The following is a 19242-nucleotide window of genomic DNA, read 5'->3' as shown; positions in this document are numbered from 1 at the left end:
AATATTAACTATTTCTATAAAATTTATAAGGAATAATCTTCAGTTTTGACTTTGTGAATATCGACTTTGTGTATTTTGATAATATATAAAATTAATTTTTTGCACACTGTATAATATTTGTATCTTTTAATTAAAAAGAATCAAATCTTCCAAAACATTTCTACCCTTACTATGACAGAGACATATTCAAGTTTAGAACATATATAAACTTTATTTCATTTCTTTTTTGTTTAATTGTTCCGTGTCACGATAAGATATAATTATGTCACAATGTCTTCCAGATTATATTTAGAACCACTGATTTACCCTAAAAGTGTCGCGATCAATGTCAATAGCTCAATTAATTTGAGGAATAAATCAGGTTTTTTAATTAAACATTAGGAAACTCATCAGGGGAGAGGGGTGTAATTCCATACATCATATGAACTCTAAAAATTACTCAGTCGAGCACCTTGCAAAAACAACTGAATATTGGAAATAAACTATAGATTTTTTAAAAAAAAAGTTTAATAATAATAGCGAAACAGACTTTGTGGTGAAATTATTGGCACATATAGTGGCGATTTTTCTTCTTGTTTGTGATTGAGATTTCGACAGATTTCACTGCTGCAAAAGACTTGTCCTTTTCCATATTTTCATCACTTTGACTAAACTTTAGTTAACCGGGGGGAGGGGGGCACCTCAATACGGATATCGCTATAATTTTACAGTAATAAAACAATGAAGAATTTATCTATTTTATTGTTGATCTTCCAACCAGCCTCCTGCTTTTAACATTTGTATCACAAACAGTCGAGGGATTTTAAAACATTTTAGGTAACTATTGTACATATTTTTTGCCCCTCAATCAATGATTAAGGGCATGTAGTTTTGACTCTGCCCATTTGTTTGCAGAGGCTTATCAAACTTGCCTTTAACTTTTATTTGTTGGAGCTGTGGCTTTCATATTTCACATGTGTATTCTTTTGACAACAGCTGTCTTTAGGTACCAACTATTTGACCTGAGTTTGACCTAATTCTGCAAATATTTTACCAAACTTTAACCTTGGTTAAATCTTTTAAAGGGTTGCTTTCATACTTCACATGTATATTCCTTTTCATTAGACCTTTCTTTGTTTAGAAATATTTTTTTTTTTACCTTGACCCACTATAAAAAAAATCTTAACCTTGCTCATATGACTGCTTTCATATTACAGAAGCGTATTTTCTTGTGACAAGTCTCACGACCTCACGACCTTGACTCACTTATGAAAACTTTAACCTTGGCCATATCTTTTGAAATAGGTGGCTAGGGTTTTCATATTTCAAATACTTGTGTGTTTCCTATAACAAGATCTTCCTTTGGGTAACAAAAATTTAGACCCTTTCAGCCATCTGATCTGTCCTTAAAGTTTGACCTACTTTTGAAAAACGTTAACCTTGGCCATGACTGTAGAATAGGTCCATCCCATTTTTTGGGTGTATCTTTTGTGACAAGACCTTTCTTCGAGTACAAAATATGTTTCAACTCTTGATCTTTTGAGTTTTACTTGCATCTGAGAAACTTTTAACTACTGTAAATCACTTTTTATTCGAGAGAACTTTATTTTCGCGTAATTACCCGAGATAGTGTGCTCGTGAAAATTAAATTCTCGTGTATAATAGTATTCCTTAAGATTATATAGAGCAATAACCACAATTCTTGAAAATTTTGTCTCGCTAATCAAGAGTCAATGACTATCTCGTGAAAATAAGGTGTCGTGAAAATTTAGTGACCTACAGAATGCCAAGAACTGCCATATAGGTGCATCAGCATTTCACGAATGTATCTTGTTCATAATACTCCTCAAACAAAAGTCGATGATATATAAAGACAAAAATACCAAAAACATTTTATTAAACAATATAATAATGGTTAAAATGAAGTTTAAATGTCTTATTAATAATCATATTATTAGGCCAATATGTTTTCTTCAACTAAAGAAAACATTTTATTAAAGTACTAAACTTACCCAAGCAAAAACCTTGAGATATATTAATGCCAATAAAATGTTAAACACTTAATAAAATTTGCAATTAAAAAAATAAAACCCAGTGCAATTCAATTGAACATTAGAAAACTGATACACATTACATAATAACAATTTCAAATCACCACAAATCTTGTTTAAAATGAATGGAAATTGCACCCCATAAAAGATGTCCTTTTAATAACATTTTTTTTAATCAAAATTTCTAATGCTTCTTCTACTTAATGATTAAAAAAAGGAAATTCTGTATTTAATAAATTTCTTGATAAAATGGCCTGTCATTAATAAAAAAAAAATTACACACATTTGTGTACATACAGTGTACTTTTTTGCAGTATTGTTCTAAAGACACTTTGATAAAAATAATTATAAAGACCATAAAAGATTGATAAATCATTGTTTTAGGTGAATACATTGTAAATAACAATTGCCCAACTGGCCTTCAACATCACTTGAATATCATTTAACAGTTTTATCTCTGTAAATTAAAGATACAAATTTTAGAACTTTCATTTATAAATGACAGAAGAATAATGTTACAATTTAGAAGTTATTGCAACATTTTACGTACGGTACATGAGGGGTATTTTGAACAACATAAAAAAAAATTTGGGTCCTATCCAACCCCTACCCCATTCCACCCAACCTTCAATCAAAGATTCCCCAGTAAGAAAAAGGAATAATACTGTTTAAATAAATATGTGCATTTAAGCATTCATTCATGTACAGTCTGGCCACAAAGTAGGGTTTCATATCAGTTAAAAGTTGGCATTAATGCTTTAGGAAGACATTTCATTTCAAGAATGCATATTACATTTTTTTAAAGAAAGGGGAGGCTACTTTTTACAGACAATATTGTGACACTTATCATGAATATAAAGAATTATTGCACATGTATAATTTCTTGTAATAAGCATGTCACACAAGATTGAAATGTTCCACAGATAATTCTGTCAGATGCCTCAGAATTGAAATCACATGCTCCTCTGAATAAATCTGAAAAATATAAACGTGGAAATAATGTAATAAACATTAAAACACTTTAAATGTAAGAAAAATGAGGTCATCACAAGCAAGATCAATGTCAAAGTATGTTGATGGTTTTGATGTCCATCAGCAAATGAAGTTTGATAATACATGTAATATCTTCAGTCTTGAATGGTTTCTCTGAAATTGAACTAAACACAAAGTGTGATGGAAGGACAGACAAGTCAGAGGTCAAACACTATATGCCCTGACCTTATTCATACAGGGGCATAAAAATGTTGATGTACATGTACATGCAGTTAAATAGCTCTTAGCAATATTCATCAACATGTGAAGTTTGATCAAAATAGCTTGAATAATTTCTTTAAAACTGAACCAATCATAATCTTTTTTAAAAAGTGAGGTCAAGGTCAAAGGGAAGCTACTCACCTTAAGTAAACCTTCTCTGCCAATATAACATAAAGACGTACCGACACATGACAACTGCATGGCCTACAATGATCAATCTATTATCCATAAACAATATAGACATTTTTTTCAACTAGGCTTTATATGCATTAAATCACATCAAACCCCAAAGACTTTCATGAAAAAATAAGTTCAAAATCAGCTTTTTCACAGCACAGACAGACTTAATACAAATGGTAACTGTAGACCTGTATTGTGTACAGTGCTGTACACACATTATTAATTTTGCAAGCAAGTAACAAGTCTCATGCATACACAGTATAAATCAATTTTCTTCCCCATCTGCACAAATACAACCACATGTATTTGCATGAACAGATGTTCTTAATTTTATTTACGAAATATACATGAGCTTATGAACTTTACATATGTCACAAAGATGTAATTTTTCTGCAACAAATATTTCACATTATACATGTAAATGGATGTTAAAAAATGTTCAAAGTATTGTTTTGTTTTAAAAAAAAAGGACATCATTAAAAACTCACATTTAGCTTTATTCTAAAAAGGGAATAAAAATGTTCCTCTAGACATGAGAGGAACGTTGTCATCTCCTCTTCTGTGAACATATCAGATCTGTGATCATGAATGCTGAAAAATGCAAAAAACATCTATCATTTATTTAATTTGGGGGTGAAATTAAGACTAATGAAATTGAAACATTTCACCCCTAATAATATAACTAAAAAACTGATTTTCAACTTTATTGAAAATTTTAGAATTTGTTTTCAAATATCACAAATAGAACTTAAATAAAAATAAAATCTGTTGACAGTATTCTTTGCAATAACTAATTCTGTTTTGCAAAGGAGAAAGCTTTGACATATTTCCAAATTACATGTATGAGTTATTTTACCAAATTGAAAAATCTTTGACATAAATTACTCCTTTAGCTCATAGATCTCCAATTTAAATCAGCGCCCCAAAATACCTGTTCCAAACTTTAAGACAATCCTCGGCTTCTATGGTATATGTGACTTTCTTGATTCCCTCACATTCACTTGGCACCTGATAGACAAGTTCTACGGGCTTCTTCTTACGATCTGAAATAACAGAATAAATTAAAACTGGTGATCTGTTACTTTCAAGAAGGTATAGTTTTCATAATATAAGAATGGCCTGCCTTTATAATTAAGTTTTAAGAAACAAGAGAAAAAAATGGATTTGATTAAAATCTGATCCCTTAATACATGTAAATGTAGGTTGCTACACAAGGTACAAGTTATGTAGAAACTTTTGGGAGAAGACCACAGGATCCAGTTTTATTCACATGGATTAAATTTGTATGCTCTTTAAAAGAATTACTGGTATCACTAATACACAATGTATAACATTATGCATTATCAAAAATAACAAAAAAAATAGTAGCACAAATACTCATAAACTTTACCATACATCTCTAAGAGAAATTGTACCTGAACTTTCAAATCCTTACTTGTATTTGCCAGAGCTCCACTCCACATGCCAATCATCCAGGCAAGATGTACAGGAGGGAAGATCATGGGGGTAACTTTGCAGTCAAAATGCATCTGGAAACGAAAAGAATACCTTCAAAACTTGTATCCATTTAAATTTCTCCACCTTTTGCATGATGGAAACATTTAATAAATTTTGCTTTAGGATTTTGAAATAAACACCAAAAACATTCATAAACCAAGAATGCATGTAAGACTTTTGAAGAGACTATTTGAAATATTATGTCTAATTACTGTAGATTCCTTATTTTTTGTGAGTACTTATCACGAAATGGCTCATTAACGTCAAATTGCGAGAATATTTATTCGCAAATGGGCCGTTGATAAAGAGAATTTACATGGATTTCAGCACCATAAAAATAAAAGCAGAATTTAATTTTGTGAGTGATGCTTCTCACAAAATTACGCGATAATAAATTCCTTGAGTTTAATTAGGAATTTACAGTATGATAGATATTTCCCAACATAATTTTTGATTTTACTTAAACCCCAATATAAATATACAGTATGTAGGTAAATATTAACCTGGAGCCAAGTGATAAGGACATCAGTGAGGGCTACAGTAGATTTCACAAGCAGTACAGGGTAGTACATAAAGTGGTCCTTCACATCGGGACTGAGTTGCTCCTCCTCCATCTCCACCCCACACAGTGTGGCTGTCAGCAGGGCAGTGTCTGTGGTACCTTTAACAATGACCAGTTCAGAATAACATCTTTGTACTTTTTAAAGATCATTTTACTGTAACCCATGTTAACTCATATGATAAGTAAGGAAGAGACTGCAAAGTCCTTTTTTCTGAAAGGATCTAACTTTTGCTATTATCTTTTCAACAGCAATCAATTCTGATCAAAAAAAATCAATCCGATATTAAAATATCACATTAAAGACAACGGTATAATAAATTTTTAATAATTTTAATTAAAAAAAAACATGTTTAACTAGAAATATGTCCATAGAACCTGAATGCCCCCCCCCCCCCCCCCCCCCCGAGGGTATATTAGTAATGCAACATGAAAATTTGCATTAGTGTATGAAATTTTATCAGAATATCTTGAATAGTGATGCAGTTGAATTACTTACATCACTATGTATCAGCATATGAAGTTTGGCACTAATTTCATTAAAATGAGGTCAAAGGTCAAAGGAAATGCCTAGGTCAAAAACTGTTGATGCAGTTGAAAAGCTCTCATCAGTATGTTTCACCATATGAAGTTGAAAAAAATATTATAAATGGTTTCTTTAAAACTGACTTAAAAACAATTTGATTAAAGTGAGGTCAAGGTCAAATGAAAGGTCAAGGTCAACAATATTGATACAGTTGAATTGCTTACATCAGTATGTATCAACATATGAAATTTGAAACTGATTTAAGAAAAGTGAGGTCAAAGGAAAGGTCAAGGTCAAAAATTTTGATGCAGTTGCATATCTCTCATCAATATGCATCAACATATGAAGTTTGATAAAAATATCTAGAATAATTTCTTTAATTAAAACCGACTTCAACACAATTTGATAAAAGTGAGGTCAAAGTCAAATAAAAGGTCATGGTAGAAAATGTTGATGCAATTGAATTGCTTACATCAGTATATATCAGCATATGAAGTTTGACACTGTTTAGGAAAGTGAGGTCAAGGTCAAAGGAACTTCCAAGGTCAAAAATATTGATGCAGTTTGAATAGCTCTTATCAGTATGTATCAATATATGAAGTTTGATAAAAATATCTTGAATGATTTCTTTAAAACTGAACTAAACACCAATTTAAGATAAGTGAGGTCAAGGACAAAAGAAAGGTCAAAGTCAAAAATGTTGATGCAGTTGAATTGCTTAAATCAGTATATAAAGTTTGACACTAATTTATTGAAAAGTGAGGTCAAAAGGTCAAAGGAAAGCCATGGTCAAATATGTTGATGCAGTTGAATTGCTCTCATCAGTATGTAACAGCATATCAAGTTTGATAAAAATATCTTGAATGGTATCTTTAAAATTAAGCAAAACCCTAATTAAAAGATAAGTGAGGTCAAGGTCAAAGGAAAGGTCAAGGTCTAAAATGCTGATGCAGTTGAATAGCTCTCATCAGTATGTATTAACAAGTGAAGTTTGATAACACCATCTTGAATGGTATGTTTAAAACTGAGCTAAACACTAATTTAAGAAAAGTGAGGTCAAGGTCGAAGGAAAGGTCAAGGTCAAATATATTGATGCAGTTGCATAGCTCTCATCAATATCTATCAGCACATGAAGTTTGATAAAAATATCTTGGATAGTTTCTTTGAAACTTAGCTTTGAACAGAGCTAAATGCAAAGTGTGACGGAAGGACAGAAGGACGGAAGACAGACATGACAAACACTATATGCTCCGGCCATATTCATGGTGGGGCATAAAAATCAATTACTAAAATGGGGGTGTCAACAACCCTACCAAAATGCAGCCATTAAACAGCAACAATCAGCTTAATTAAGGCACTTTTAGCATAAATTAATTAGTGCTCTTTCAGTATATACCTGTAGTCCTCTTTCCTTTTATCAAAATTTGTACAGCATCAGGGTCATCTGTAAAAAAAAATTGTTAGAATGGAAAACGAGCATTATATGTAAAATCAAAATTAATTTCCTGATTTTAATAATAACCACATCTCTCTCAAAATCTAACAAGCTAATTCAGAGAATATGTATCCCCCACTAAAGGAAAAAAAAGAAAAGAATGTGCTGACCTCTTGGGGCTGGGGGGGGGGGGGGATTTTACTCTGGAAGGGGCACTTTGAGAAGGAAGAGAGGGGCCATAGGGAATTATGGTATGTACTGTAAAATCACATATTTTTGAGGGGTCAAATTTTCGTGATTTGAGGAAAATACTGTAGATCACTAAATTTTCGCGACACCTTTTTTTCGCGAGATAGTCATTGACTCTTGGTAAGCGAGACAAAATTTTCACGAATTGTGGTTATTGCTCTATATAATCTTAAGGAATACTATTATACGCGAGAATTAAATTTTTGCGAGCACACTGTCTCGCGTAATTACGCGAAAATAAAGTTCTCGCGAATAAAAAGTGATTTACAGTACTGTAAACCAACTTTTATTCGCGACGACTTTATTTCGCGATTTACTGGGAGTAAAGTTGTTCGTGACGATTAATTTTCGCGACCAAGCCTTTTTTGGAGCTATTTTTAATAGAAAAAGAGACTTTAAGGACCCGTTCGCGGCGAGAAATATTCGCGATGACGAGGCTCTCGCAAACCTCGCGAAAATTTCTTGCACGCGAATAAAAGTTGGTTTACAGTATATAGGTTCATGAGTATTTGATTTCGTGGTTGAAGAATTCTTCAGTAGTTATATATGCGTAAAATTGCATTTCGTGGTGGACATAAATTTGTGGGTCTCTTCATACATTGAAAACCACGAAAATTAAACCCCCACAAAAATTACTGATCTCACAGTAATTTGATTTAAAAATCTCAAAAGCTACTTGAGATATCATCAGTAAAATAAAAGTTTAGCACATACATAGAATGTATTAATTTGCAACCTTGACCTTTGGATTTTTCACCTCAAAATAAATAGGGGTCTTCCTAAGGCCATAGGGAGTTATGGTATAAAATATCATTGCAAAAGCTCAAAGGCTTCTCGACATATCGCATGGAAACAAAAGTTTTAAAACACACAGAATTTTAAAATTTATGACCTTGATCTTTGACCTCAAAATCAATAGGGATCTTCTTTAGGACATATGGGACTTATTGTGTAAAATTTCATTGAAAAAGCTTGAAGGCCTCCCAAGATATTGCATGGAAACAAAAGTACAGTGGAGCCTCATTTATCCGGACGCTTTCGTTCCTAATAAATTTGTCAAGATATGTGAAGTGTCCGGATATATGAATTACCATTTAAACAAGACAATATAACATTTAAAAATTCTGTCCCAATGAAATATCGTCCGGATACTGAAGCATCCGGATATCTGGCGTCCGGATATCTGAAGGTCCACTGTATTACAGACAGACTGAACTACAGACAGACAGATGGACTGACCAACAGACAGATGGACAGAATGAAATTAAATATCCCCACTTTCAGCAGGGGACAAAAATATTGTGTGATGATATTAAATTACCCGGCACACAATCTTAATTGCATTTACCCCTGGTAACTTGTTGAAATAAAAACTTTAAATCTAAAGCCAAAATTCATACATTCACTCTTTTTCAGTCCTTCTTGGACACAGAACATTGCCTTTCCAGAGATATTGTTCTCCACAAACATTCCTTTCTGACTGGCCTGGAAGTGAAAATAGACTTTTATCATATATGTAACGTATTGAAAACAGATTTCTAAAAGTATTGCTTTTCTTAAAGTCAGCACTTGATATGTGTCTGGACAGAATTAACAGAGCTGATTAGCCTATCAACCAGTGTGATACACCAGAAAATCAGGGAGCTTTGACTATTTATCAAATTAAGAAAATCCTACATACATTTTGTACATGTATATAAATATAAATACTAGGAGACCATGTGCATGTATCAAAGATGGAAAGTCAAGAAACTGTATTTCATTAAGGCCTAAGAGTGATTTTTATTTTTTCAAGGGTCAATGATGTCTTAGTCTGCTAGATCTATAACTTTGTAAAGATGGTCATAATAAACAAGAGAATAGAAAATAAAAAAGCTTCTCACTGCTACAAAACAGGAAGACAACAGCTGGCCATATCGCTTAAGGTCTTTTGGGGAGCTGCTAAACTTGTACAAGGGAGATAACTTAAACACTCGCCAGGTTTTGTTGATGAAACCTGTAAAAAATATAAACTACTAGTATCTGAACCACTCAATTTATGCTGTACTTGGGGTTAATAACCACAAGAAAATGAAAAGTAATCAACCATTGTTCATTACAGAATGAATAATTAATTCTGTATTTTTAAAAATGCATACAGGTTACACCCCCCCCCCTCCAATAATGCATAGCTAAGAATTTGGAAATTCTTTTTTTTCAAACCTTTGAACTCTTCAGATTCAGCAACACTTTCAGATTGGGTTTTTGATTTTGCCCGGACTGTTTTTCTTTTGCCTATAACAAATCAGTTTTACATCAAACATCTTTTTAAAGCAAAGATAAGCAGAAACTTGCAATTTTTTGGCAAAAAGAAACTATTTATACTACATTTTATAAAAATTTGCATTAATTATGCATAAACCAGGGTACATGTAATTGCTTATTATAAATGAAATGAAGAAATATTTATTAAGATCTAGGTCAACTAGATAAAATCATTGTCAAGATACTGAAATAAAACACAACTCATGGGGATATGCGAAAAACATTGCAGATAATCTTTAACCTTGAGTGGTTGATAATACTGTGGTGATCCTCCGACTCTGGGGGGTTCTCCCATAGGGGGTAAACCTCCTTGGGGTGAATCTCTGTGACAACCTGGACTTTAAGGTATTGCCATTCTGTGGTGTGGCGTAACTTTCTGATGAGGGCTTCTGTTTTGTCGCCATGCTTTATCTTACCTGAAGATATAAAAAATTATTTATTTAATGTGTCTGTTTGCCTAGAAAATTGATACATGTTCAACCAAATAAAATTTACTCAGGGTCCATTTGTCACAATATTTCATACATTTTGTAGCACATGTAATTCAATTGTATTTACTCAATTAAGCAAGCAATCACCAGGCAAACATATTAGTTAAAAAGAGGATTGTAATTAAGCTTCTGACCAGATACCAGGTATTTATCTTCAATTCCTGTTATACACATACATTACACTTTAAATGTTATTTACAGATTGTATTACAACAACACAATCATGCTCAAGAACATTGTATGTGTACCTTGTGTTTGATAAATATGTAGTATCCATTTGATGAAAATCTTCAGAATCCTTTACATTAGGTAAGCACTGTAAATAAAGATTTATAATATAATTATTTTTCAATCCTCATATGAAAAAAACAAAACAATTTACTTTAAATTCCACATTGACTAAACCCACATGTGTAAGTTGTCCTGATTTGTATAGAATTAATAAGGGATGAAAATTATGGCCAAAAAAAGTTTTCACAATGTAATTATTTCTAATTCACTTTCTGCCAGGTCCATCACTCAGTCTTATTTTCTCCCTTTCCATTCAGTATTTTATATCAGAGATATAAATAACAAAGATTCGCAACTCCGTCATTAGCATGTTTGTTTACCGAAATATGTGATGGTCCTAGTACTATCTTAAGAATAACTTTTTTTGTCTTGCATATTATTATAAAGTAAAATTAATAATAATTATATTATATTTGGGTGTATGATTTGTAAATTCTAATGAATTTTAAAAGCAAACAGGTAAATAAAAGAGGTTAATGATCGACACTCGGACAGTCCGCTAAATTGCGGCAATATGGCCGACCAAGAGTCACTTGTTGTAATTTCGGATTTCTCCTTTGTTATTGTATTACATAAACAAACTTTGGAAAAAATATCATGATTTATTTCTAAATATAAATTTTAAACAGTTGCGAATCTCTGCTATATGACTTTGTTTATATCAATTAAATTTTTTTTCAGATTATAGTAATTAACCTTACAATGAAGGAAAATGGGCAAGAAAAAATACAAGGTGTGTTTGTGAAACACAGATGCCCCTGGCCCCCATATGTAAGCTAAGAATTATTGCAAAGGTTTAAGATTCACAAATGCAAGTCAAAGGCCATGATGGTATCAAGAGGAAGATTTTTTTTTCACAAGGAATAAGCCTATGAAATATGAAAGCCCTAGTACTAACTGATCAGATGTTAGGGCCATGGTTGAAGTTTTTTAACTAGAAATATGTCCATAGGACATGAATGCCCCGCCGAGGGTGTATTAGTAATGCAACATGAAAATTTGTATAACTGTATGAAATTTCATCAGAATATCTTAAATGTTGATGCAGTTGAATTGCTTTACATTAGTATGTATCAGCATATAAAGTTTGACACTAATTTCTTTAAGTGAGGTCAAGGTCAAAGGAAATGCCAGGGTCAAAAAATGTTGATGCAATTGAAAAGCTCTCATCAGCATATGGAGTTGAAAAAAATATTGTGAACGGTTCATTTAAAACTGACTTTAAACCAATTTGATAAAATTGAGGTCAAGGTCAAATGAAAGGTCTAGGTCAAAAATGTTGATGCAGTTGAATTGCTTACATCAATATGTATTAGCATATGAAGTTTGGCATTAATTTAGGAAAAGTGAGGTCAAAGGTCAAAGGAAATGTCAAGGTCAACAATGTTGATGCAGTTGAATATCTCTCATCAATTTGTATCAACATATGTTGATTGATAAAAATAACTTGAATGACTTCTAAAACTGACTTTAACACAATTTGATAAACATGAGGTCGAAGGTCAAATGAAAGGGCAAGGTAAAAAATGTTGATGCACTTGAATTGCTTACATCAGTATATATCAGCATATGAAGTTTGACACTGATTTAGAAAAGTAAGGTCAATGTCAAAGGAAAGGTCAAAATGTTGATGCAGTTGAATAGCTCTCATTAGTATTTATCAATTAATGAAGTTTGATAAAAATATCATGGATGGTTTCTTAAAAACTGAGCTAATCATTAATTTAAGAGAAGTGAGGTCAAAAGAAAGGTCAAGGTCAAAAATGTTGATGTAGTTGAATAGGTCTCTTCAGTATGTATCAGTATATGAAGTTTGATAACAGTAAACACTATCTTGAATGGTATCTTTAAAACTGAGAAAAGCACTTATTTGAGAAAAGTGTAGTCAAGAGGTCAAAGGAAAGGTCAAGGTTAAAAATGGTGATGCAGTTGCATAGCTCTCATCAGTATATAATAACATCTGATGTTTGATAATACCATCTTGAATAGTATGTTTAAAACTGAGCTAAACACTAATTTAAGAAAAGTGAGGTCAAGGTCAAAGAAAAGGTCAAGGTCAAAAAATGTTGATGCAATTGCAAAGCTCTCATCAATATCTATCAGCATGTGAAGTTTGATGAAAATATCTTGGATAGTTTCTTTGAAACTAAGCTTTGAACAGAGCTACACGCAAAGTGTGACGGAAGGACGGAAGGACAGAAGACAGACATGACAAACACTATATGCCCCTGCTATATTCATGGTGGGGCATAAAAAGTGGGTCAAACTCTAAGGTCAAGGTCAAAAATATTTCTACCAATTGAAAGTTTTGTCTGATGAATACTGTAAACCAACTTTTATTCGCATGCAAGAAATTTTCGCGAGATTCATGAGAGCCTCGTCATCTCGAATATTTCTCGCCGCGAACTGGTCCTGAAAGTCTCTGTTGTATTTACAACAGATTCAAAAAAGGTTTGGTCACGAAAATTAATCGTCGCGATCGAGTTTACCCCTGGTAAATCGCGAAGTAAAGTTGTCGCAAATAAAAGTTGGTTTACAGTATACATGTGATGTATGAAAACCCTAGCACCAACTGTTCAAAAGTTATGGTTAGAGTTAATTTTTTTTTTGGTAAAAGTGGGTCAAACGCCAATGTTAGGGTTAAGAGGTCAAATTTGGTGGTACCCAAAGAAAGGTCTTGTCACAATGAATACATTTGTTAGAAATTATTCAGAAAGCCATAGCCCCATCCATTCAAATTTATGGGCAAGGTGAAAGTTTTTGCAGACAGACAGCTAGACAGAGGGACAGGGCCAGATCTTTGATTATGGGGGCATAAAGAAACATAATGAATGTATTCATGCAGATTTTATTTGTTAGGCATTGCACCAGTAAGTTGGTGATGTTCAAGACTAAAGAAAAACAGTCTTCTGCCGACTGACACCTGATTGCCACTGCAAACAGTGAAAAAGGAAATAACTTTTGTACATGTGAAAGATGCCAATTAAGTGTTTTAAACAAAAAAAACCCAATATTTCTTAATATGTTGACAGTGCGACAGTTAGGGTGACTGAGCGCAGTTACTTTTATAGCATCATGAGGTAGTGTAGATTCTAAATTGTTGAAATCATGGCCCCTGGGGGTAAGTTGCAGTTTTACTTTAGATCGGGCTCAGTCAAACCACACGTGATATTTGGTGCATTTTGACTATGCCGTATCATGACGTTGTATGTATGTAAATAATGTTGCATCACTAAACTGAAGCCTGAAAATTGCTGATTTTCAAGAAGAACCCTTTTATTGACTATTTGTCTGCAATATATTCATTTAATCAGGGAAATTTACTATTTATTAAACTTTTGTTTGTTATTCTCTTGAGAATGTAGCTTTATCAACTGTTTACGAGCAAGGCATTGTAGGTTCAAAGTTACTGCAGTAAAAAATTCTATAGTATTTCGAATTTTCTCTTTGCCCAGACGTTGTCGTTAGAGCTGGCAGTGACGAGTGCACTTCAAGACACTCGCTGTGCTCGCTATTATGCAGATTGACATTCAACTGACAGTGACCCATACATGCCAACTTTCCTGATTTTTTCGGGAGTCTACCGAATTTGAACCCTGTCTACCGCTTGTCTACCGATTTACTTTTTCTCCCATTTCTACCAATTTTTCGAAAATCAGGATTTTTTACCAATTCGCTTTGAATAGTACAGTATTTCCGTGTGCAGAAAACATGGCTGTTTCAATGTTTATCGGTAGGATATCTGTTTATTGCCGCTGATAAGTGATAACAGGTAATCAACAAGGTGTCAACTGTGCTACCAGTTATTACAGTGCCTCCCGATTCTCATTAACAGTGTATATTAACCTAGACAATTACGCCAGATGTGGAAATTTTAGAATTACACACAACAGGATACAAACTGATTAAACTTGTGAGAGTTCACACTTTATAGCAAACTTCGACAATATGCGTATAATCCGTTTATAAAAGGTTTTCACGTTTTGGAAATACGGCATTCCTCATTAAATTATAATTTACGTCATGGAGAAGACACTACCAAAATCCAACATGAAAAGATGTGCCTGCAAGTACAATGAAACCATTAAAAGTGATTCAGAAAGGAAAAGACCATGCCTTTTTTGTAGACTTTGAATGAAAAAGTTAAAAGTGACTTCTTAATATTCCCTGACTAAAAAAAAAAGGATAATTATGTGTCTTTGAAAGTAGCCTTATAAACTTTGTAATTTACCAACAGACAATGAACAGTAACCACATGGTAACTGCATAAACTTAACTTGCTTCAGCTTATTTGCAAAGTTTAACATCCTTATTCATGTAATAATCTGTTTGTGTATCAAATTCTTTAAGACAGGAGGTGTGTTTATCTTAATTATTATTAATATTAACATATTAAATAATTCTGAATAAAATTGTCTTTTTTTAAATTTCAAATGATATTGTATTTGTGCTTTTGTTGAAGTTGATAGAAAAGGAAACACTCTTTAAAGTAGTGATAATATATGATACAATTTAAGGTAGTAGATTGAAATGTATTAAAAAAACACCTACAAATAGTTATTTTCAAGACAAAATGCTGCGAATTAGGACTTCGAAAAATATCGTTACGCGCAATCTGCCCCAAGAAAATTTTCAAAAGTTGGCATGTATGGTGTCCAACAATTTTACAACTAGTGACATAGCTCTCATCGTCACAAACCACGGCAAAATTGTACGCTCCTCTCCCATTCTGGCCGTGGTTGAACAAGGTGAGAATTCTCCGTAGCTCATTAAAATATTGATCAATGCGAGTAAAGCATAGTCGGATGATGAACTTTATCGCGACCTTTCAATATCCAATCGCAGTATAGGAAATCTTTCTCGTATACTGTTGACGTCAGTTGTTGATTTCGATTGCGATGGAAACAAAACTTGCCACTGACTGAATATGACGTCACAATAGAGAGGCGTAAATATTCAAGATTACGACACTTTTTGTGATCAAGCAGCCACGGGTAGGAGAGAGCTATATATGCGGACTCCGGACCGTGGCTTGAGACGATGCATAGCTCTCAGATGGCAACACGGGCACTGGAAGTTAATGTAAATATATAGTGAGTGTATGTATAAAAAAAAGAAGGGTAGGACACTCTTTTTGAGGCAAATTCGGTTTTGGGGTATTGTAGGCCTTTCTCAGAAAACTTGACGCGATTAATCGTTCAGATATAACTTACTTTAAATATATTTACTGTTTCGTTCCGCTTCAATGCCGTCCCTTCGAAGAAAAAGATGTTTTTATACCTCCAAGTGCCTAAGAATTTCGCTAGACTGCCTTACTTCCGGTTTATCCAAACTGAATAGAAAGGTAAGTTCTGATTGGTCAATAATAAAATAAAATTTAGACAGATGGATATACATGAAGCGAGAAACAATTTATTTGTCATGGTATGTTCAACGTTTATTGAAGAGTTAGTTGCAGTTTATATATTTTAGCCTTTTCACAAATAATTTCTAGGAATAATGAAGAATATTAATATAGTATATATAATATGTGTATGACATTGACCAATCAAAACTTACCTTTCTATTCAGTTTGGATAAAGCGGAAGTAAGGCAGCGAAATTCTTAGGCACTTGGGGGTGTAAAAACATCTTTTTCTCCGAAGGGACAGCATTGAAGCGGAACGAAATAGTAAATAAATTTAAAGTAAGTTATATCTGAACGATTAATCGCGTCAAGTTTTCTGAGAAAGGCTACAATACCCCAAACCCGAATTTGCCTAAAAAAGAGTGTCCTACCCTTCTTTTTTTTATACATACACATACTATATATTTATATTAACTTCCAGTGCCCGTGGATGGCAAGTTATATCTAGACAAGGTAGCCATTTGGATACCTTGTAGTTTGTACTGCAAGGAGACAGTCTATTTTAACCAACTTCGATATATATGGTACTTCTTAATTTTTATCAATTATGAAGTTGAACAACAGGGGCTTGTCACGAAATATTTATCTTCTTTTAATAAAGTTAATTACCCCTACTATAAAAATTTGAACATGCATTCTACAGTTTCTACTCTAACAAATTCCAATTTTAGGCAGATTTTTCAAGAAAATATTTTACCTTCTTTACAAATAAAAGGATTTTTATCACACAAAAGCTGCTAGTATGGAATTTCATTTCTTCACATTAATCATTCTTCAAAACTAGCGCCATTACACAAACGGAAATGCTATTCCAAAAGCTACTAGCAAGAGTTTTCATGGACGACGACATATTTCCGGTTTTTACCGGTTAGTTTTTACAACACGCTAGATAACGGAATGGTAAAGTAGCGCAGTATACTTTGATGTGGCATCATTTTAAACATTAAATTTATTTAATTAATAGATATCAGCATTTTTTAAATTAACTGTCTGTGTCAGATTAAATAAATTTATGATTTCCAGGTCATTGGATGGAGAATGGTTATTTATTTGAAAGGACAGATTATTTATTTATATGGAAATGATTTATATATCCTTGAAAATAAATAATTGTTCTCCGATGAAATAAGTTATCTGTTTTCTTAAGAAAAGCACGGGTACTTGTAGACAAGCCCCCCCCCCTCCCTCCCAAAAACAAAAAATAGCCCTCTATACATAATAAGGGAGATTGTTAGAGGGGTATTTTTTGTACGGAACGGTTATTTGGAGTTTTAACCCATTTTTGAGTTAAAAATGAATTTTGAAAATAATATGAAAAAATATTGTAAACTTGAAAAGGAAGTATAATAAATAAAATTGTACCCCAAAAAATTGCAAGCTAGGGGTCATATATTGGGGGGGGGGGGTCCTGTCAACAAGTACCTGTGATGAAAAGTGAACAGGCTTTCGACTAAATCTACGACATCCATAACATCGTTATCGATGTAGACGAATGCCTGTTCTGTAAACAGAATAGACTGACAAGAGGATCCCTCCAGATCCGCAACATATGCCGTGAAATGGAGTTTACGAGTCCTTCATCCTTTTTTGCTTCATTTATTATTATTTCTTGTAGAAATACTCTCCATAATGTTATATAACATGATCTTGGTTCATTTGACTCTGAAAGAAACTATTAAAGATCCCCAGATGCTAAAAAACAGTCAAGTACATTATATGTATTTCAATGGCGATCTGTTAGCAATGAGCAGTTGGCTATGCCGATCAGTTGGCAGTGGATAATTATAACAATTGGCAATGGCGAACCATTGGTAGTAAATAATTGGCATTGGCAATAAGAGAGCAGTAATGAATTGGCAATGGCCTTTAGTTGGCAGTAGGCAATATTGACAAGGGCAATCATGCATTTGGCATTAAAAAGTTGGCGATGATATACATGCATTTGGCAATAAGTAGTTGGTAATGATCAAACTTTGCAGTTAGCTGTTGGCAATTGCAACCATGCAGTTGACAGTAAGCACTTAAATTGACAACGACGATCAGTTGGCAGTGTAAGTTGGTATTTGGAGTAATTTTGCAGTAAATAGTTGCATGACAATGGCCAATATTTAGCAGTGAGAAGCTGGCAATCGTAATAAGCATGGTCGTAATCGATCCTAAACAGAGGTGACGGGAGAAGGGGGGTGTTCCTTCTCCAATAATTTTGCCGATATAAAGAATTATTGTATACTACAGAAAACATTTGTGCCCACTCAATAATAACGTCTGATTACTTTTTTTTTTGCTTGCAAAGGAATTGTACCATTGGTATGTTCCCCAAAACTGGAATTGCTTCCTATACAGGCCTAATTAGATGTCATGTTAAGCAGTTGGCTATAGCAATCAGTTGCCAGTTTGACAGAAAGCTGCATGTCACAGTTGGGGGTTAGCAGTAAGCCGACAAAAATTGGCAATGGCAAACAGTGAGAATGGAATTGTCTTATTAAATAATTTTTATTAAAATATTTTATCAGAGGTACATCGCACAAACCTTTGGTTTAATTATGCCAACATGTTTGGTGAATCAATAAATAAATGGAAATGAATTGTTTTATCACCTATTATAAAATAAGGTTTCAATTAAGGTCAGACGACATGTTCCTCAATTAAATGTTTTGTATCTCTTGGTATTATATAAAAATATTCATATTTGTCATTCTCTATTGATTTCTACATTGTTTTTAAAATATTTTTAAATATAAGTACACCGAAAATTGTGTTATAGGCCATTTAGAAGATTACCCATAAGGTTATATAAGAAATATGACCCTCTTAAGCTTGTATCTTGGCCAAATGCATGGTAAGGTACCCTAATTTTTTGTGAGGAAACTTCTTTAATTACCTTTACTTCAATGACAAATTCTTGAGAAAAATTATATATTTTTGAGGAACGTGTCGTCTGACCTTAATTCGTGGAATACAAGTACAACACAGAAAAATTAGATTTCTACAATGTTTCATATTATCAAATTTTTAAAAAG

At 33.0% G+C, this 19242-nt stretch overlaps 1 protein-coding gene across 3 annotated transcripts; it reads right to left on the bottom strand.

Annotated features, from left to right (window-relative positions):
* Positions 1-2020: 2020 nt before the first annotated feature.
* Positions 2021-10839, bottom strand: LOC134244000 (centromere protein L-like). 3 transcript variants are annotated; one of them, XM_062726245.1, is made up of 12 exons: positions 10761-10839; positions 10276-10439; positions 9933-10004; positions 9614-9726; positions 9131-9215; positions 7443-7490; positions 5465-5622; positions 4900-4993; positions 4396-4507; positions 3953-4055; positions 3426-3488; positions 2021-3005 (listed from the first exon to the last, which is right to left on the bottom strand). In XM_062726245.1, exons 2-12 carry the CDS (start codon positions 10436-10438, stop codon positions 2928-2930), a joined length of 1089 nt encoding a protein of 362 aa, XP_062582229.1. In that variant the 5' UTR covers position 10439; positions 10761-10839; the 3' UTR covers positions 2021-2927. The 3 variants fall into 3 exon arrangements, with proteins under 3 accessions (XP_062582229.1, XP_062582227.1, XP_062582228.1); XM_062726243.1 differs by having other exon boundaries at positions 10276-10450; positions 10774-10839; XM_062726244.1 differs by having other exon boundaries at positions 10276-10445; positions 10774-10839.
* Between the last annotated feature and the right edge of the window lie 8403 nt (positions 10840-19242).

Source organism: Saccostrea cucullata, unplaced genomic scaffold (genome assembly GCF_032062105.1).
Source record: "Saccostrea cucullata isolate Sc308-1 unplaced genomic scaffold, CSIRO_AGI_Scuc_v1 ctg3, whole genome shotgun sequence".
In the NCBI taxonomy this organism is placed as follows: Eukaryota; Metazoa; Mollusca; class Bivalvia; order Ostreida; family Ostreidae; genus Saccostrea; species Saccostrea cuccullata.
The sequence above is the reverse complement of the archived record's forward strand: the minus strand, read 5'-3'. Positions and strand labels throughout refer to the sequence as shown.

Coding starts and splice junctions, on each gene's coding strand:
- LOC134244000 (XM_062726245.1), bottom strand. CDS start 10,438: ATGGCGACAAAACAGAAGCCCTCATCAGAAAGTTACGCCACACCACAG. Junction 9,216..9,613: donor TGTCTTCCTGTTTTGTAGCA/GTGAGAAGCTTT, acceptor TTTCACTTCCAG/GCCAGTCAGAAAGGAATGTT. Junction 4,056..4,395: donor TGTCTTAAAGTTTGGAACAG/GTATTTTGGGGC, acceptor TGCATTTTTCAG/CATTCATGATCACAGATCTG.